Source organism: Lacerta agilis, chromosome 4 (genome assembly GCF_009819535.1).
Source record: "Lacerta agilis isolate rLacAgi1 chromosome 4, rLacAgi1.pri, whole genome shotgun sequence".
Classification (NCBI taxonomy): Eukaryota; Metazoa; Chordata; class Lepidosauria; order Squamata; family Lacertidae; genus Lacerta; species Lacerta agilis.
This window is the reverse complement of record NC_046315.1, coordinates 8982016-8998147: the sequence shown is the minus strand read 5'-3', so window position 1 is coordinate 8998147 and position 16132 is coordinate 8982016. Positions and strand designations below refer to the sequence as shown.

At 45.4% G+C, this 16132-nt stretch overlaps 1 protein-coding gene across 1 annotated transcript in view; it reads left to right on the top strand.

The window, feature by feature from the left end:
- The first annotated feature begins 2649 nt into the window (after window positions 1-2649).
- PAK1 (p21 (RAC1) activated kinase 1) overlaps window positions 2650-16132 on the top strand; it is a 33716-nt gene continuing 20233 nt past the window's right edge. The window contains exons 1-4 of the mRNA XM_033146003.1: window positions 2650-2854; window positions 8965-9065; window positions 10461-10608; window positions 12549-12586. Coding sequence (XP_033001894.1) covers window positions 2665-2854; window positions 8965-9065; window positions 10461-10608; window positions 12549-12586 — 477 coding nt within the window. The 5' untranslated portion in view covers window positions 2650-2664. The remainder of the gene's footprint in view (window positions 2855-8964; window positions 9066-10460; window positions 10609-12548; window positions 12587-16132) is intronic.

The window sequence follows — 16132 nt, the reverse complement described above, 5'->3', positions numbered from 1 at the left end:
TTCCCTGTGACCTCGCATTTCGCAGTGAGGGAACACACACAAGCACACAAAATTAGTTTCACGGCATCACATAATGCAGGCAAGGAATTTGGATCCCTGGTGTTAGAATGCAGTGTTCTGACAACCATGGCCTTCATTAAATTCTAGGAAGTTTAATATAGACCAGGGGTCAGCAAACTTTTTCAGCAGGGGGGATGGTCCACTGTCCCTCAGACCTTGTGGGGGGGGGGCGGACTATATTTTGAAAAAAAATATTCCTGTGCCCCACAAATAACCCAGAGATGCATTTTAAATAAAAGCACACATTCTACTTATGTAAAAACACGCTGATTCCCGGACTGTCCGCAGGCCGAATTTAGAAGGCGATTGGGCCGCATCCTGCCCCCGGGCCTTAGTTTGGGGACCCCTGATCTAAACCTTATGGCAGCGGAGGTTTTTATGCCCTGGTGCTTGGGGAAAATATCAGCAAGGCTGAGCCGAACTGTTGCTGGGTGAGAGGTAACCAAACGCCGACATTCTCCCTAGATGCTTTCCTCTCTCCCGCCTCCTCCACCCTGCCCCCTCCCCCAGCCATGTTCTGCAGAGGCAAAGCAAATTATGCAAAATAAACAAGGCTGCTTTGCATATCTGATTTGAGATTGCTGTGTTTGTGTGACCTTGGGGCAAACTCTGAACGCTTTCCTACACTGGTTCCTGTTTTGGTGGGAGCGGCGGTTTTCAGACTTCTCCTTATCGTGCTGAGAATCCTTCCTACGTGGCCAAGCTTGGTCCTCTGCTGGGCAATGAAAGCACTGAATGACCTATGATCTGTGGGCTAATATGCCCAAACATGAGTCCCAGTTGCAAGTATGAATGCGGTAACTCCAGCTTCCTTGGGGTTCTTCCCTAAGTAATGCAGTCATCTACAGAAGGTGCCAGATAGTTAGCAAGCCTGTCTTAAGGTAAAGGTAAAGGTAAAGTTGCGCGCTCATCTCGCGTTACTGGCCAAGGGAGCCAGCGTACAGCTTCCAGGTCATGTGGCCAGCATGACAAAGCCTCTTCTGGCGAACCAGAGCACCGCACGGAAATGCCGTTTACCTTCCCGCCGGAGTGGTACCTTATTTATCTACTTGCACTTTGACGTGCTTTTGGACTGCTAGGTGGGCAGGAGCAGGGACCGAGCAATGGGGGCTCACCCCGTTGCGGGGATTCGAACCGCCAGCCTTCTGATCAGCAAGCCCTAGGCTCTGTGGTTTAACCCACAGTGCCACCCTCAACTCTTGCCTGCCACGGAGATCTTTCAAAGGCACAGGTAGCAGAGACTCCTGGTTGGAAAGCTGGGATCACGGGATCGAATCCATCGGTTTGGTTGAATTTTTAACTAAACGGTTCTAATTGGATTGCGAATAAATGTGCCATTATTTGTGACTGCTTCAAATGGCATTGTGTTTTTAATCTTCCGTAGCAGTTACGCACACCACTTTCTGAACAATGCTTTTTATAGGGGAGGGGGCACTGGGGGTGAGTTTTGGAAAAAGTCTGGGATCCACCCCAGAATGAACTTAATTCATGTTCAGTTCACCCGATGATTACAATAACTAATTTCAGGTGTAGGTGTATAAGACAAGGTTTTTTTTATTTAAAATTTTTGTTTAAAATTGGGGGTTGTCTTATACACGGATAGTGCATAGGTGGGACGTGTGACTGGTTGCTGCTGCAAGCTGGAGATTGTCAGCGGCTATTGGGCGTGTTAAAGGACGCGAGTGGCACTGTGGGTTAAACCACAGAGCCTAGGGCTTGCTGATCAGAAGGTCGGCAGTTCAAATCGCCGCAATGGGCTGGGCTCCCGTTGCTCGCTCCCTGCTCCTGCCAACTTAGCAGTTCGAAAGCACGTCAAAGTGCAAGTAGATAAATAGGTACCGCTTCGGTGGGAAGGTAAACGGCGTTTCCATGCGCTGCTCTGGTTCGCCAGAAGCGGCTTTGTCATGCTGGCCACATGACCCAGAAGCTGTCTGCAGACAAATGCCGGCTCCCTCGGCCTGTAAAGCGAGATGAGCATCGCAACCCCAGAGTCATCCGCGACTGGACCTAATGGTCAGGGGTCCCTTTACCTTTACTGGGTGTGTTATTGCTGGCTGCGGCAAGGGCTGGAGTTGATTGGTGGTTGCTGCAGCAATTGGGCGAGCGATTGGCGGCTTCTTTCAGTGAGGGGACAGACGATAGGTGGGTTTTGCAGCGTAGGTCAGGCGGGTGAGCGATTTTCGGCAAACCCCCCCCTCCCCTTAAAAAAAGCTCAAGAACTCTGGGCCACCCCCCCCCCAAAAAAGCTCAACAACTATGGGCAATCTAAAACCCTAAAATGTATTTTATATAATTGACTTCTTATTTCTATTCTTTGTATATTGCATTGTTCTTGTATTGCTATGGCTGATGTCTGACGCAAATAAAGATTCATTCATTCATTCATTCATTTGGGCAATCCGCCCCCCCCAAAAGCTCAACAATTCCTAACCCCCATTGTCTTAATTTGGAGTCCCCCAAAATACGGGGTGCCTTATACACGGGGGCATATTATACATGGAAAAACATGGTATACTCGCCTCTGCTTGTTTTCCGTGCGCCTCAACCAACCGTGTCCAAACCGCGTGTTTCTTTTGATCCTAGTTGTAGCTGTCGTCGCTGAAGATGTCCAATAATGGCCTAGAAGCTGAAGACAAGCCTCCGGCTCCCCCGATGAGGAACACCAGCACGATGATAGGCAGCGGAAGCAAAGAGGCCGGACCCTTGAACCACGGCTCCAAACCGTTGCCTCCTAATCCGGAAGAGAAGAAAAAGAGGGACCGCTTTTACCGTTCGATCTTACCGGGAGACAAAAGTACGCTGGCCTTGTTTTCGCCTTTTGCTCGCTTGCTCGCTTGCTCACTGATTTCATTTGAGAATCGCTCCACGTGAAATCGCTGCTCTTCCAACAGGAGGTTTCCAAGCAGAGGTTGGGTGACTGCGATTCCCTGCATTGCCGGGGGTTGGACTAGAGGACCTTTGGGTCCCCCTCCAACCCTACATTTCTATGATTTTGTGTTTCTAGAGTCTAGGAATCGTGTCACAGAATTGGAAGGGGACCCCAAGGATCATCTAGTCAGGGCATGTCCGACAGGTAGATAGTGATCTGCTGGTAGATCGTGGGGTGTTCCTGGTAGATCCTGAATGATCCCCGGCCCCTCAGCAATCTTCTTACAAAAAAGCAAAAAAGACCCAACTTTGGCTTGCAAAAGAAAGCTCAACATCTTTGGCTTACTAAAAAAAAAAAGTTCTACAACTTTTGGTAGATCACTGCCAGTCTTTTTGCGACAATGTGTAGATCCCTGCCAGTTTTTTTATACTGTGAGTAGATCTCAGTCTATTGGGAGTTGGCTTTCCCTGATCTAGTCCAATGCTGGACTAACTTTGGATTGTTTGACCTCTGGTGCCCCTTGGTTTGACACCTTGTTTTTCTGGCAGGGCTCTTTCTGTGACAGGCCAAAGTTCAACAGGTGAAGCTTCAACATTGCTGCATCTCTATGCTGGGAAAGGCCTAACCTGTTGAATGTCTGCCAACCACATTGCCGTTTAAAAAGCAAACTCTTCTAACGGCAGGAGATGTGGCTTCCGCAAGTCAGATCAGGAAAACATCTCATTGCTGTTTCTTCAGTCGTGAACAAATCAAACAAACCCTTTGCATATTTTTAGCAGCAAGTCAAGATTGTTTACTCTTGGGTTTAAGTTGCAATCTTGAGCTGGAATTCTAATTGAGGCTAGAATCCTCAAGACATGTCCTTGGGTGCAAATTATTTTTTTAAAAGCGAGAGATCTTGCGGCTTGAGTAAATATGTTTTGGATCCGACATATTTACTCAGACGTAAGCAGCGACTTTGAGAGAGGCCAGAAAGGGAGACCCGGACATCAATAAAGTCTTTCCAAAGGAATTGCTTCTCACGAGGAACCCCCAAAGTGATTTTCGATATATGTATAAAACAGTTAAATATATAACATCTTGATTATTGGAAAACAATTAAAAAAAATAGATATAATTTTTTTTTTAAAGCAACTGCATGGACACAAAATCAGTATACAGTCATAACTTGGAAGTCAAACAGCTTAGTTCCCGAACGTTTTGGCTCCCGAACTTCGCAAACCCAGAAGTGACTGTTCCGGTTTGCCAACTATTTTTGGAAGCCGAATGTCCGACAGGGCTTCCGCGGCTTCTGATTGGCTGCAAGAGGTTCTTGCAGCCAATCAGAAGCCGCACTTTGGTTTCTGAACGTTTTGGAGGCCGAACGGACTTCCGGAATGGATTCCGTTCAGCTTCCAAGATGCGACTGTAGTTCCAAGTTAGATACCAATGGGGATAAGGGTTTTTGAAGGCTTGTTGAAAGAGGAATGCCTTTAACGGGGGCTGAAAAGCTGATAGAGGAGGCACCCCCTCTGGTACTAATAGGAGAGAGATCCTATTAGTAGAGGAACCATCATATCAGAAGGCCCAATTCTGACATCATGAGGATCAGACTTCCCTGATAGAATGGTAGCCGTGGGGTGCACTTCTGCAAAACACAGCGATCGGTTGGATATGTTGGAATATTTTGGCCCCTCAAGCTATGTGGGGCTTTATTCAAGTAAACATGACTGGGGAACTGAGGAGAGGGAAGCTACATTTATAGGGACAGAAGACTGGCTAGAAAGGATACATTTTGGAGGGAACAATCTCAAGCAATCACAAAGCTACCTTTTGGTGGGAAACAATAAGACTGAGGATCCAAATGCAGCAACTTGAATGAACCAATAGTAGCTGTTCCTTCTGGAACAGGAAGGCAGTTACTTTCCCCTAATGTGAATACAGACAATAGTAATACAGATATGATAACCCTTGAATCAATACACAACATGCAGTATTTCCTTACTATTTCTTTATTAAATTAATATGCTGCCCTTTATCCAAGGATCACAGGGCAGTTCACAGTATAAAAATGCAGAAATGCATAACAAGCAAAACAACACATTTAAAAGGCAATAGATTATTTAACTAGCCCAAGTCCCAGAGAAGAGAAATGTTTTTGCCTGGCACCCTAAGTTATACAGGTTAAACTCAAGAATTAAAATATCGTGGAAAGGTTAATTTCTTTCAGTAATTCAACTTAAAAGGTGAAACTAATATATGAGATAGACTCATGACATGCAAAGCGAGATATGTCAAGCCTTTATTTGTTAGAATTGTGATGATTATGGCGTACAGCTGATGAGAACCCCAAATTAACAATTTCAACTTTGGGCTTTTCATCAGCTGTACGCCATAATCTTCACAATTATAGCAAACAAAGGCTTGCCATATCTCACTTTGCATGTCATGAGTCTATCTCATATATTAAACTCCAGTAGCTAATGAAAACAATTGCTTACATAAATGGACTTTTCCACGATATTCTAATTTTTTGAGTTTCACCTGTATAATGATGGCGCCCAGACGTTTCCTGGAGGAGGCACACAAAGAAGGGCCGCAGATGATGGTCGTAGGGGCTGGGTCGGTTCATATGGGGAGAGGCAATCCTTGAGGTGTTGCGGTCCTGATCCATTTAAGGCTTTATACATCAAAACCAACACTTTGAATCGGGTCCGGAAACCAATTGGCTGCCAGTGTAGTCGAGCCGGGATTGGTGCTCAAACCGTCTTGTTCCAGTCAGCAGCTTGGCCGCCAAATTCTGCACCAGACTGTCTTCAGGGGCCGCCCCAAGTATAATGCATTGCAGTAGTCTAACCAAGAGGTTGCCAGAGCATAGACAGCAGTAGTTAGGCTATCCCTGCCAGTTAGGGGCACAGCTGGGCCACCAGCCCAAGCTGATGGAAGGCACTCTGTGCCACTGAGGCCACCTGAGCCCCAAGCGACAGCCGAGGGTCCAGAAGTACCCCGAAACTACGTACCCCCTCCTCCAGAGGGAGTGTAATCTAGCCCAGCTCGGCCCCCTACCCACAAATGTTAAGGGGGCCTAAGTACCTTCTGCCCCCTATAGTTGGCGTCCCCACATGCCATGAATATCTTAAAACTGACTTTTTCCCATTCATTTTCAAGCCACCACTTGCCGCCGTAATAATGAAGATCTTCCGCACAACAACCTGGGGGAAGTCACTGGTTTTTGGCTAACCTTCTACCAGTTTGGGGGGAGGATTGACCCGCTAGAGAAGGGAGAGGCCCACTTTTAAGAATCCTGGTTGTAAAAGTTTTAAAGTTCTGGCCTCGCTTGCGCCGCTGGAAAAGGCCCCGTTGAAAATCCCCACAGACGCTATCAAAAGGGGATTAGATTGCAAATCCGGGTTCAGCGGGCCTTAAAATTGCTAATCCCAGTAAGCTCCTGCCTCGCGCTGCTCTGTACGGTGTTTTAGCATTGCGGGGAAAAGAGAGAGAAAGAAAGAAAAAAAAAAGATTACAGCGTTAATATTTTAATGCATTCAGACTCAGACCGCCAAAGCTCTTCGGATTTCGGTCGGCGAAAACCATCTGTTGCTCTTGTAATCCCATAACAACGTACAGGCCGGTGGTATTTAACAGGTTATGAAGGTAATTAATGTCGTTCTCCATAGCTGCGGCCTTGTGTTTTGCTTTTAAACGGCTTATGCAGGACACAGAAAGAGTTAATGGCATTAGCAGAGAACCTTCCACGCTGGGCTAATTTAGGGGGGGGGGCGCTCTAAATGGGGTAGTCAAGTGCCCCTAGTTAGTGTGGGTCTCTGCATTTTAACAGCTTCAGGACAGCGTTAAAATACCACGTAAAAATTAAGATTCTTTTTATTGTGTTCTAATATTAATATTTTTATTGAAAAAAATCACCATTTAAAAGAAATAAAGTGGTACGAAGAGAAAAGGGGGGGATGAGGGGGGGGGAGAACAAAGATGTGTAAAAGAAAGGGGTGGATCTTCAGAAATGCAATGTAATATACTCTCATCGTACATTCTTACGTATATTGATACAGTGTTATTATCCTAATGCATATATAAATGTTAATAGCCCACGACGTTCCAAATGTTATCATATTTATCCAAACAAAGTCTACATCAGTAAGCAGACCGTTCATAAGTTGCAGGTGTTGTCCGGGGAAACCCAGCCCGATGGTTGGGGTATTAATAATACTAATACTAATACTAATACTAATAATAATAATAATAATAATATTTGTCGATCCATTGATTCAAGGGTATCATATCTTTATTCTTCCAATTCGTCAAGAGCTGTTGGACAGTGGAATTTGCTGCCAAGGAGTGTGGTGGAGTCTCCTTCTTTGGAGGTCTTTAAGCAGAGGCTTGACAGCCATCTGTCAGGAATGCTTTGATGATGTTTCCTGCTTGGCAGGGGGTTGGACTGGATGGCCCTTGTGGTCTCTTCCAACTCTAGGATTCTATGATTCTATGTCAATATCAGTCTCATAGCCACCATTAGGGCACCGATAATCCATTTTCGGTGTCCTGTTGTTAATTTCCATACTGCAGGTATATAGTTTGAAAGAATATCCTCTGCTGAGAGATTTAATTACAGGTGAAACCAAAATCGAAAATTCTTTCTAGTAGCACCTTAGAGACCAACTGAGTTTGTTCCTGGTATGAGCTTTCGTGTGCATGCACACTTCTTCAGATACACTGAAACAGAAGTCACCAGATCCTTAAATATAGTGGGGGAGTGGGGAGGGGTATTACTCAGAAGGGTGGTGGGAATGGGTGATAGGCTGATAAGTGTGGAAAACCTGTTGACGACTCTAAACGGCTGCAATTAGTCTTACAGTCTTACAATTAATTATAGGTGGGTAGCCGTGTTGGTCTGCCATAGTCGAAACAAAATAGGAAACAAAATAGGAAATTCTTTCCAGTAGCACCTTAGAGACCAACTGAGTTTGTTCTTGGTATGAGCTTTCGTGTGCATGCACACTTCTTCTGAGAGATTTAACTTTTTCTGCGCTGTCAGAGTTATACAGTTCAGCACTTTCTCCTAAAACTTGTTAATCATAGAATCCTAGAGTTGGAAGAGACCCCAAGGGCCATCCAGTCCAACCCCCTGCCAAGCAGGAAACACCATCAAAGCATTCCTGACAGATGGCTGTCAAGCCTCCGCTTAAAGACCTCCAAAGAAGGAGACTCCACCACACTCCTCTAAAATATATAACTCTAAAATATCCTTGTGGGTTTCCTTCCTTTCCCCTAGCTACCTCCATGCTTAACAGCCACAGCCCACAAGAGCAACCTTTTCCCATGTTCTTGTGTTTCTAGGAGAGGAAGAGCCACACCTGTTGAATTTCTGCCTGCCCACAAAACTTGGGGGATTTAAAAGAAAATAGGTCTCAGCCCTACCCTCTTGTTTAGGAGACCGTAGTAGCTACTAGCCCACTAAGGCCCTGTCTGCACTATGCATTCCAAGGACTTCATTTGCACTTTCTACAGTCACGGTTCCCCCCCCCCCAAGCATCCTGGGAACCGTAGTTTGCTCAGTGCAAGTGCTCTTGAGGTTTAGCAGGTCTGTGTGGGTACAGTCAAATAACCTGCTCCCAAACTGCTTAGGGCAGGAATAGGGGACCTGGTGCCCTGCAGATGTTCCAGGACTCCCAACTTCCATCAACCCCAGACAGGCTGGCAAATGCCCAGGGATCATGGGAGTTGTAGTTCAGCAGCCTGCAGGTGATCGTCTGCATGAGCTCTCTGGTCTGTGCTGAGAAAGACCTTGGGGGAGGGCAGGGCTTATCCCACCTTGTGCACCAGTCCTCTTATCAATATGGCAGCTTCTTTCCCCATAGCTCAGATTTCAGATGGGAAGCTTCTTGGGGCAGAGACCTGTCGCCTCGTGCTCCATGATGCGCCCTGCGCCTTTGAAGCGAGTATAAACTATCTTGCCTGTCTATATAAATCGATAGTCACAATGCTGACTAACGCAGTCCCCTCCTTTTCGGGATGGTTTTTTTTTCTTCCCCTTCGAACAGCCAACAAGAAGAAGGAGAAAGAGCGCCCCGAGATCTCCCTCCCTTCCGACTTTGAGCACACGATTCACGTTGGGTTCGATGCCGTCACAGGCGAATTCACAGTAAGGAGAACGGGGGACAGCAGGGGAGGGGGGGGTGGCAGCGAGAGATATGAATGGAAATGGTGGACGGCTCTTACCTGCTGTGCTGATGGATATAAACTGCAGGCCACCAGTGATCTGTTCAGTAACTGATGGTTGGGGTATTCATTTTCTCTCTACCCAGCGTTTCATTCACGGGCCTCAGCGTGGTGTCTTCCCCTTGCTCTTTTATCCTCACAACAACCCTGCGTTGTAGGGCTGGGCGATACCTGGTTTTCAGCACTGCAGTATTATCACCTGCGATATACTGATAACATCACGATGTCTGAAATAAGGATGGAGCTTTGTAGAGGCACTTCCTGATTTTTGCATAGCACACACACACACAGAGCGTGATTCGCGGTATATTGCCAGGTCAAAAATTATGGAACCGACATCACGATGTGGACTTCCAAACTGGTTTTGGATGATCTATTGATATATTTCCCATGCAGATGTAAAATTTCCGGAAATTTTGAAGCTCGGAAAAAAGCCGGTTTCCCCCCGGGTTTTTTCGGAAAAGTTGAAAAAAAAATGCTAATTAGCACTTCTTTTTTCTTTTCCAGATTGAAAGCCATTCTGTTACTTTAGAAACATAAAATATAACTATGGACAATTTTAATGGGCATAAAATTATCACAACTAGCATATTAAAAATATAGTGTATCCAAACAATTATTACAAACAGAATTTACTTTTGAAATAATATTTATTTGTATTTGTAACAAATGGAGCAACAATCTCCTGAACTGATTACTAGTTTATGTGGAACAAAAAACCCTCCACAAAACAATTTTTAAAAATCCAGAAATAACAATTATATTTCGTCTCCACTGTATTTAAAAAAAAGAAAACACATTCTCGTAAAAAGAACTGAAGAAGGAAGTGGGACTAAGTTTCAATGAATGGGCATGAAATTTAATCAGAATCATTTTCTGAGCCCTCTGTCTAGTTCCCTGTAACCTCACCTCTCGTAATGAGGGAACCGCCAGAAGGCCCTCGGAGGTGGACCTCAGGGTCCGTGCTGAACGATGGGGGTGAAGACGCTCCTTCAGGTATACAGGACTGAGGCCGTTTAGGGCTTTAAAGGTCAACACCAACACTTTGAATTGTGCTAGGAAACGTATTAATAATAATAATAATAATAATAATAATAAAAAAAAACTAAAAATACGTTCTGCTTTGCGTGCTGAAGGTCCCAGGCCCAATTCCTGGCATTCTCAGCCAGGGCCTGGATTTGTTCCCTTCCAAAATCCTGGAGGGCTGCTGCCGGTCAGTGCAGACAGTACTGAGCTAGATGGTCTGACTCTGTGTAAGGCATCTTCCCGCGTTCCTACAAAACTGTCTTCATGGCTGCGCTGCTTGCCATCTTCCCAGGGGATGCCTGAGCAATGGGCCCGCTTGCTGCAAACCTCCAACATCACCAAATCGGAGCAGAAGAAGAACCCGCAGGCCGTGCTCGACGTCCTAGAGTTCTACAATTCCAAAAAGACCTCCAATAGCCAGAAGTATATGAGCTTCACAGGTAAGTCATGATGAATGGATGGATGGGTGAGAAACCCTTCTTTGCACAGGTAGCCAGGTGCGCTTGGTCAGCTTTTACTTGGCATGCCTGTGGGGTATTTGTTTTTTTGAGAACCGAAGAGAATTTGCACATATCCTGGCTACAAAACAACCTACTGGATGTTCTGGTGGTTATACATATATACAGGTGGAACTTGAAAAATTACAATATTGTGGAAAAGTCCATTTATGTAAGCAATTGTTTTCATTAGCTGCTGGAGATATGAGATAGACTCATGAGATACACTCATGACATGCAAAGCGAGACATGTCAAGCCTTTGTTTGTTATAATTGTGATGATTGTGGCATACAGCTGATGAAAACCCCAAAGTTGAAATTGTAAATTTGGGGTTCTCATCAGCTGTACGCCATAATCATCACAATTATAACAAATAAAGGCTTGACATATCTCGCTTTGCATGTCATGAGTCTATCTCATATATTAGTTTCACCTTTTAAGTTGAATTACTGAAAGAAATTAACCTTTCCACGATAGTCTAATTTTTCGAGTTTCACCTGTATAAACGTTAGCAGGATTAAGGTAAATTCAACAGTACAGTGGCCCCTTGGTTCTCAAACTGAATCCGTTCCAGAAGTCTGTTCCAAAACCAAAGCATTCCAAAACCAAGGCCCGCTTTCCCATAGAAAGAAATGCAGAACGGATTAATCCGTTCCAGACTTTTAAAAGTAACCCCTAAAACAGCAATTTAACATGGATTTTACTATCTAACGAGACCATTGATCCATAAAATGAAAGCAATAAACAATGTACTGCAGTCACACAATCAGTCAATCTGGGCTGGACTGGCTTCCACACAGTCGCAAAAACAAACAAAAAAGGGCCGCAAAAACCCAAAATAAATAGCAAAAACAGACAGATCTCAGCGTAACGCTCAAAACGGAAGTGCGGCACTCAAATAAGAAGCGTAACACTCAAAACGGAGCATGTTCGGCTTCCGAAGAAAGTTCGCAGACCGGAACACTTACTTCCAGGTTTGCAGTGTGTTGGGTTCCAAGTTGTTTGAGGGCCAAGGCGTTTGAGAACCAAGGTGCCACTGTACAGTCATACCTTGGTTTTCGAACAGCCTAGTTCTCAGACGTTTTGGCTCCCGAACGATCAAAGTGAGTGTTTCGGTCATCAGACATTCTTTCAGAAGCTGACCTTTGGTTTTCGAATGTTTTGCAAGTCAGGCGGACTTCCAGAACGGATTCCGTTCGACTTCCCAGGTACGACTGCATAATATAAAATGATGGGATAATAACAGGAAAAGAGAACTAAATTAATATATAAGGATATGCAGAAATGATGAGAAAATCAAAGGAACCAGTGAAGGGGAAGAAGGGAAGTCCTAAATGATTGTATATACAAATTTTATTTTTATTTTTCATTATTATAGTTTCCAGAGCCACATTCACATAGAAATCAACATTTCCCTCATTCATATCTTACTTTATAACAAAACAATCACTTATAACTTCCTTGATAGCTGATAGAGAAGCTGCTCATCATGAGAAGTCTTGGATGGGGGACTAAAAGTGTGTAAGCCCTATTTATTTAAAGTGTTTTACCCCACTCTACAGCCAGAACAGTTTACAGCGATCAATTATGAGATGCACTCTGTATTTGGCCTTAAATTGGAAAAGAAACAGCACAAAAGGAAAAGGGATTGGGAGGGCGGAGAAAGAAAGCAAACTCCAGCACTAGTTCTTGATTACAAAGTCCTTATGGAGGAAAGGTTGTTCTGAAACTAATGCCTCTGCAGATTTAGTCTCTTTCCCTTTTCTGTTGGTGATTTTAGAGAATTGGTCTTCGGCGGTTTGAAGGTGGATAGCCTTTGGTTTTAATTTGATTTCATGTGTAGGGGATCTGAAAGGTGTTCTGTTTTCCTTTCCCCTTCCAGATAAATCTGCAGAAGACTATAACTCCTCCAACACACTGGTAAGTCTAAGTTCAGTCTCGTAGATATATCGAAGGCTGCAGTCGCAGGCAGAGTCAGGTGCCCTTGAACCCACTTAAACCAGCAGGCTGACATGTCCCTAACTCAGGGGTGGGGAATCTTTGGCCTGCCAGGCCTTCTCAATCGTCACCGCTTGGAATGCCGAACCTGTGACACTTTCGATATTGAGAGACTCCAGTTTGCATGTGCCCCAGATAGCATGGCAACATCTAGGGAGCCACAGGTTCCCCATTACCCCCACCACTACACCAAATTTTCTTCTTCTTCTTTGGCGATCCCACGTAGCCGAGTAAGATTGTCTTCCATGAACATGGTCTTAAAAGTGAGTTCGTAAGTGACTGTGGAGGCCAATTCTGGATCCACACGTCCTTCCACAGTGGGGACATAGGTTCCCGGGCGGGAGTTGATCACGGTGAGGGTTTGCCGAACATGCCTTCCTCTTAGCACGTTTCGCCCTGAGTTTGAGTGTCTTCAAAGCCCATGACACATTTGGTAAGGGCTGTTCTCTATCTGGAGCGCTAGCAGGGCAGTGTCACCCAGGTTGTCGGTGTTTATGCTACATTTTTTTTAGATTTGCCTTGAGAGAGTCTTTAAACCTCTTTTGTTGACCACCAGCATTACACGTTCCATTTTTAAGTTTGGAAGAGAGTAGTTGCTTTGGAAGACGATAATCAGGCGTCTGCACAACATGACCAGTACAACGAAGTTGATGTTGAAGAATCATTGCTTCGACACTGGTGATCTTTGCTTCTTCCAGTATACTAGCATTATTTCGCCTGTCTTCCCAAGTGATATGTAGAATTTTTTGGAGACACCGTTGATGGAATCTTTCAATTTTCTCCCGGTTGAAGTGCAGAGGTGTTTGAGGACCGCGACGTTCGCAGGGAAACCAAAATGCTTGTTTACAAAGCTATGGTACTACCAACCTTACTGTATGCTTGTGAAACATGGACCACTTATAAACGCCATCTCCAAATACATGATGGGTACATGCGTGAAAATACTTTATGTCCTGTTCTGAAGGGAAGGGGGTGATAGGTATGTGGAGTTTTGGATCATCTGGTGCCCTGCTTCCCAGTTTGTGTGTGATTAGGTCCCTCCGATGTCACTGGCATAAAGAGAGCATTGTGATAGGAGGTGTTGCATCAGTGATGGGGGCCTGTGGCACACGAGTTGTGGCTCCCATCATGTCTCGGGCTGGTGGGCTTTGGGGCCCGAGAACATCTGGAGAGAAGTAGGCTCCCCCTCCCTGCATCACATCTTCGTTATCCAGCCTCCATCTCTCCCATCCCACCGTGGCAGATGTTCAAGTAAATGGGTCATCTCCTTTAAGGTACCGTTTCTGTGCTACCCCAATGGTGGTCATAGTATACCCACCTTCAATTACTGCCAGTTTGCTCACTTAGGCTAAGGGACTTAGGCGAACAAGACAGGCTTAAGCAGGAACAGGTGCGCTGAATGCAGAAGGCCTGAAGTTGAATCTCTATCATTTCCGTACACAGCAGTTACCGGGAAATGTGTCTGCCTGAGACCTTGGTCAACTGAAGTAGATGACTGCCACCATCCCATCTACTCTGCACATTTAAAACAGTCTCATACCAGTCGTGGCCCCCCCCCCAAAAGAATCCTGGGAACTGTAGTTTGTTATGGGTGCAGAGTGTCGCTGGGACATCCCCTCCCCCCCACAGAGCTACAATTCCCAGAATTCCTGGGGAGGAAGGATTTGATGGTTAAACCACTCTGTGGAACTCCCTTCTTTCAGATGTCAAGGAAATAAACAACCACCTGACTTTTAAAAGACACCTGAAGGCAGCCCTGTATCTGGGAAAAATTTTTATGTCTGATGTTTTACAATTTTTTATGTGCTGTAAGCTGCCCCAGAGTGGCTGGGGAAACCGAGCCGGATGGACGGGGTATAAATAATAAAAGTATTATTATTATTATTATTATTATTATTATTATTATTATTATTATTTTGGAAATCATAGAGTGGGAAGGGATCCTGAGGACCATCTAGTCCAACCCCAAGCAATGCAGGAATATGCAGCTGAATTGTAGCACCTGGAGAGGAGTAGGGGGTCCCCCAAAGCACTCTCAGCACCCTTAACAAAGTTCAGTTCCCAGGATGCTTTGGGTGGGGGGAAGCCATGGATGTCTGCAGTGCTGAGATACTGCTTTAAACATTTAGTGCTGGTGAATCCTTAGACTGAGCTGCTATAAGGGCCGCTTCTTTTATTCATTGCTCAGTGGGATTTGAAACCTGGATCTCACCTGCACAACAAATGGGGGAGAGTGTTGTTGTGCCCAGGTCCTACTTGTGGGCATCTGGTTGGCCATCGTGAGAGAAGGATGCTGGTCTAACCGGGCCTTTGGACTGATTCAACAAGGCCTTCCTTATTTATTGATAAGTGCTAGTGCCTCCAGTAAGGGATGCGGGTGGCGCTGTGGGTTAAACCACAGAGTCTAGGGCTTGCCGATCAGAAGGTCGGCGGTTCGAATCCCCGCGACGGGGTGAGCTCCCGTTGCTCGGTCCTTGCTTCTGCCCACCTAGCAGTTCGAAAGCACATCAAAAGTGCAAGTAGATAAATAGGTACCACTCCGGCAGGAAGTTAAGTGGCATTTCCGTGCGCTGCTCTGATCTGCCAGAAGCGGCTTAGTCATGCTGGCCACATGACCCGGAAGCTATATGCCGGCTCCCTCGGCCAGTAAAGCGAGATGAGTGCCGCAACCCCAGAGTCGGACACGACTGGACCTAATGGTCAGGGGTCCCTTTACCTTTACCTAGTGCCTCCAGTAGCAGGACTGCAGGCAGAAACTCCGCAGGTAAATAAATATTCCATGGCACTGAGCCTCCAGGCAGGGGCATGCTTCACCTGTGGAATTTTGACCTGTTAATGACAGCAGCTCAAGAGGTTTGCTTTCCCTTTTAAAAAGTTCAAGTGATGCCTAAGGGCAGAGGGGAAGTGAACTGAATCTGAAAACAGGGAGAACCAGCAGGGCTGCAAAAACTGTTTTGCAAATTGGGAAGTTGATCTAGTTTTGCTACTGTGGTAGTTGTTCTGTTCTTGCCGGAAGAAAAAAAACAAAACCACACACACACACACACACAAACACTATTGAGTTGAAATCGAAAACAAGCACAGAAAAAATAGTAGGCATGATGTAATTGCATTAAAACTATCTCTTCCAAAGAACGAATAAAATTAGACATCTGTATTTAACACCTACACATTCATCTGGTTTTCTCACTTTGGAGAGACCGTGCTCATTTTTCTTCTTCTGAAGATAGTGTTGTGGACTCTCCTTCCTTGGAGCCTATTAAGCAGAGGTTGGATGGCCATCTGTCACGAGTGATTTAGTTGCGATTCCAGCACTGCAGGAGGTTGGACTAGATGAACCTCAGGGTCCCTTCCAACTCTGCAATTCCATGATTCTACGAAATCCTGCAAGGCAGCAGAGATATAGAATCAAAAGGTAAAGGTAAAGGGACCCCTGACCATTAGGTCCAGTCGTGGACGACTCTGGGG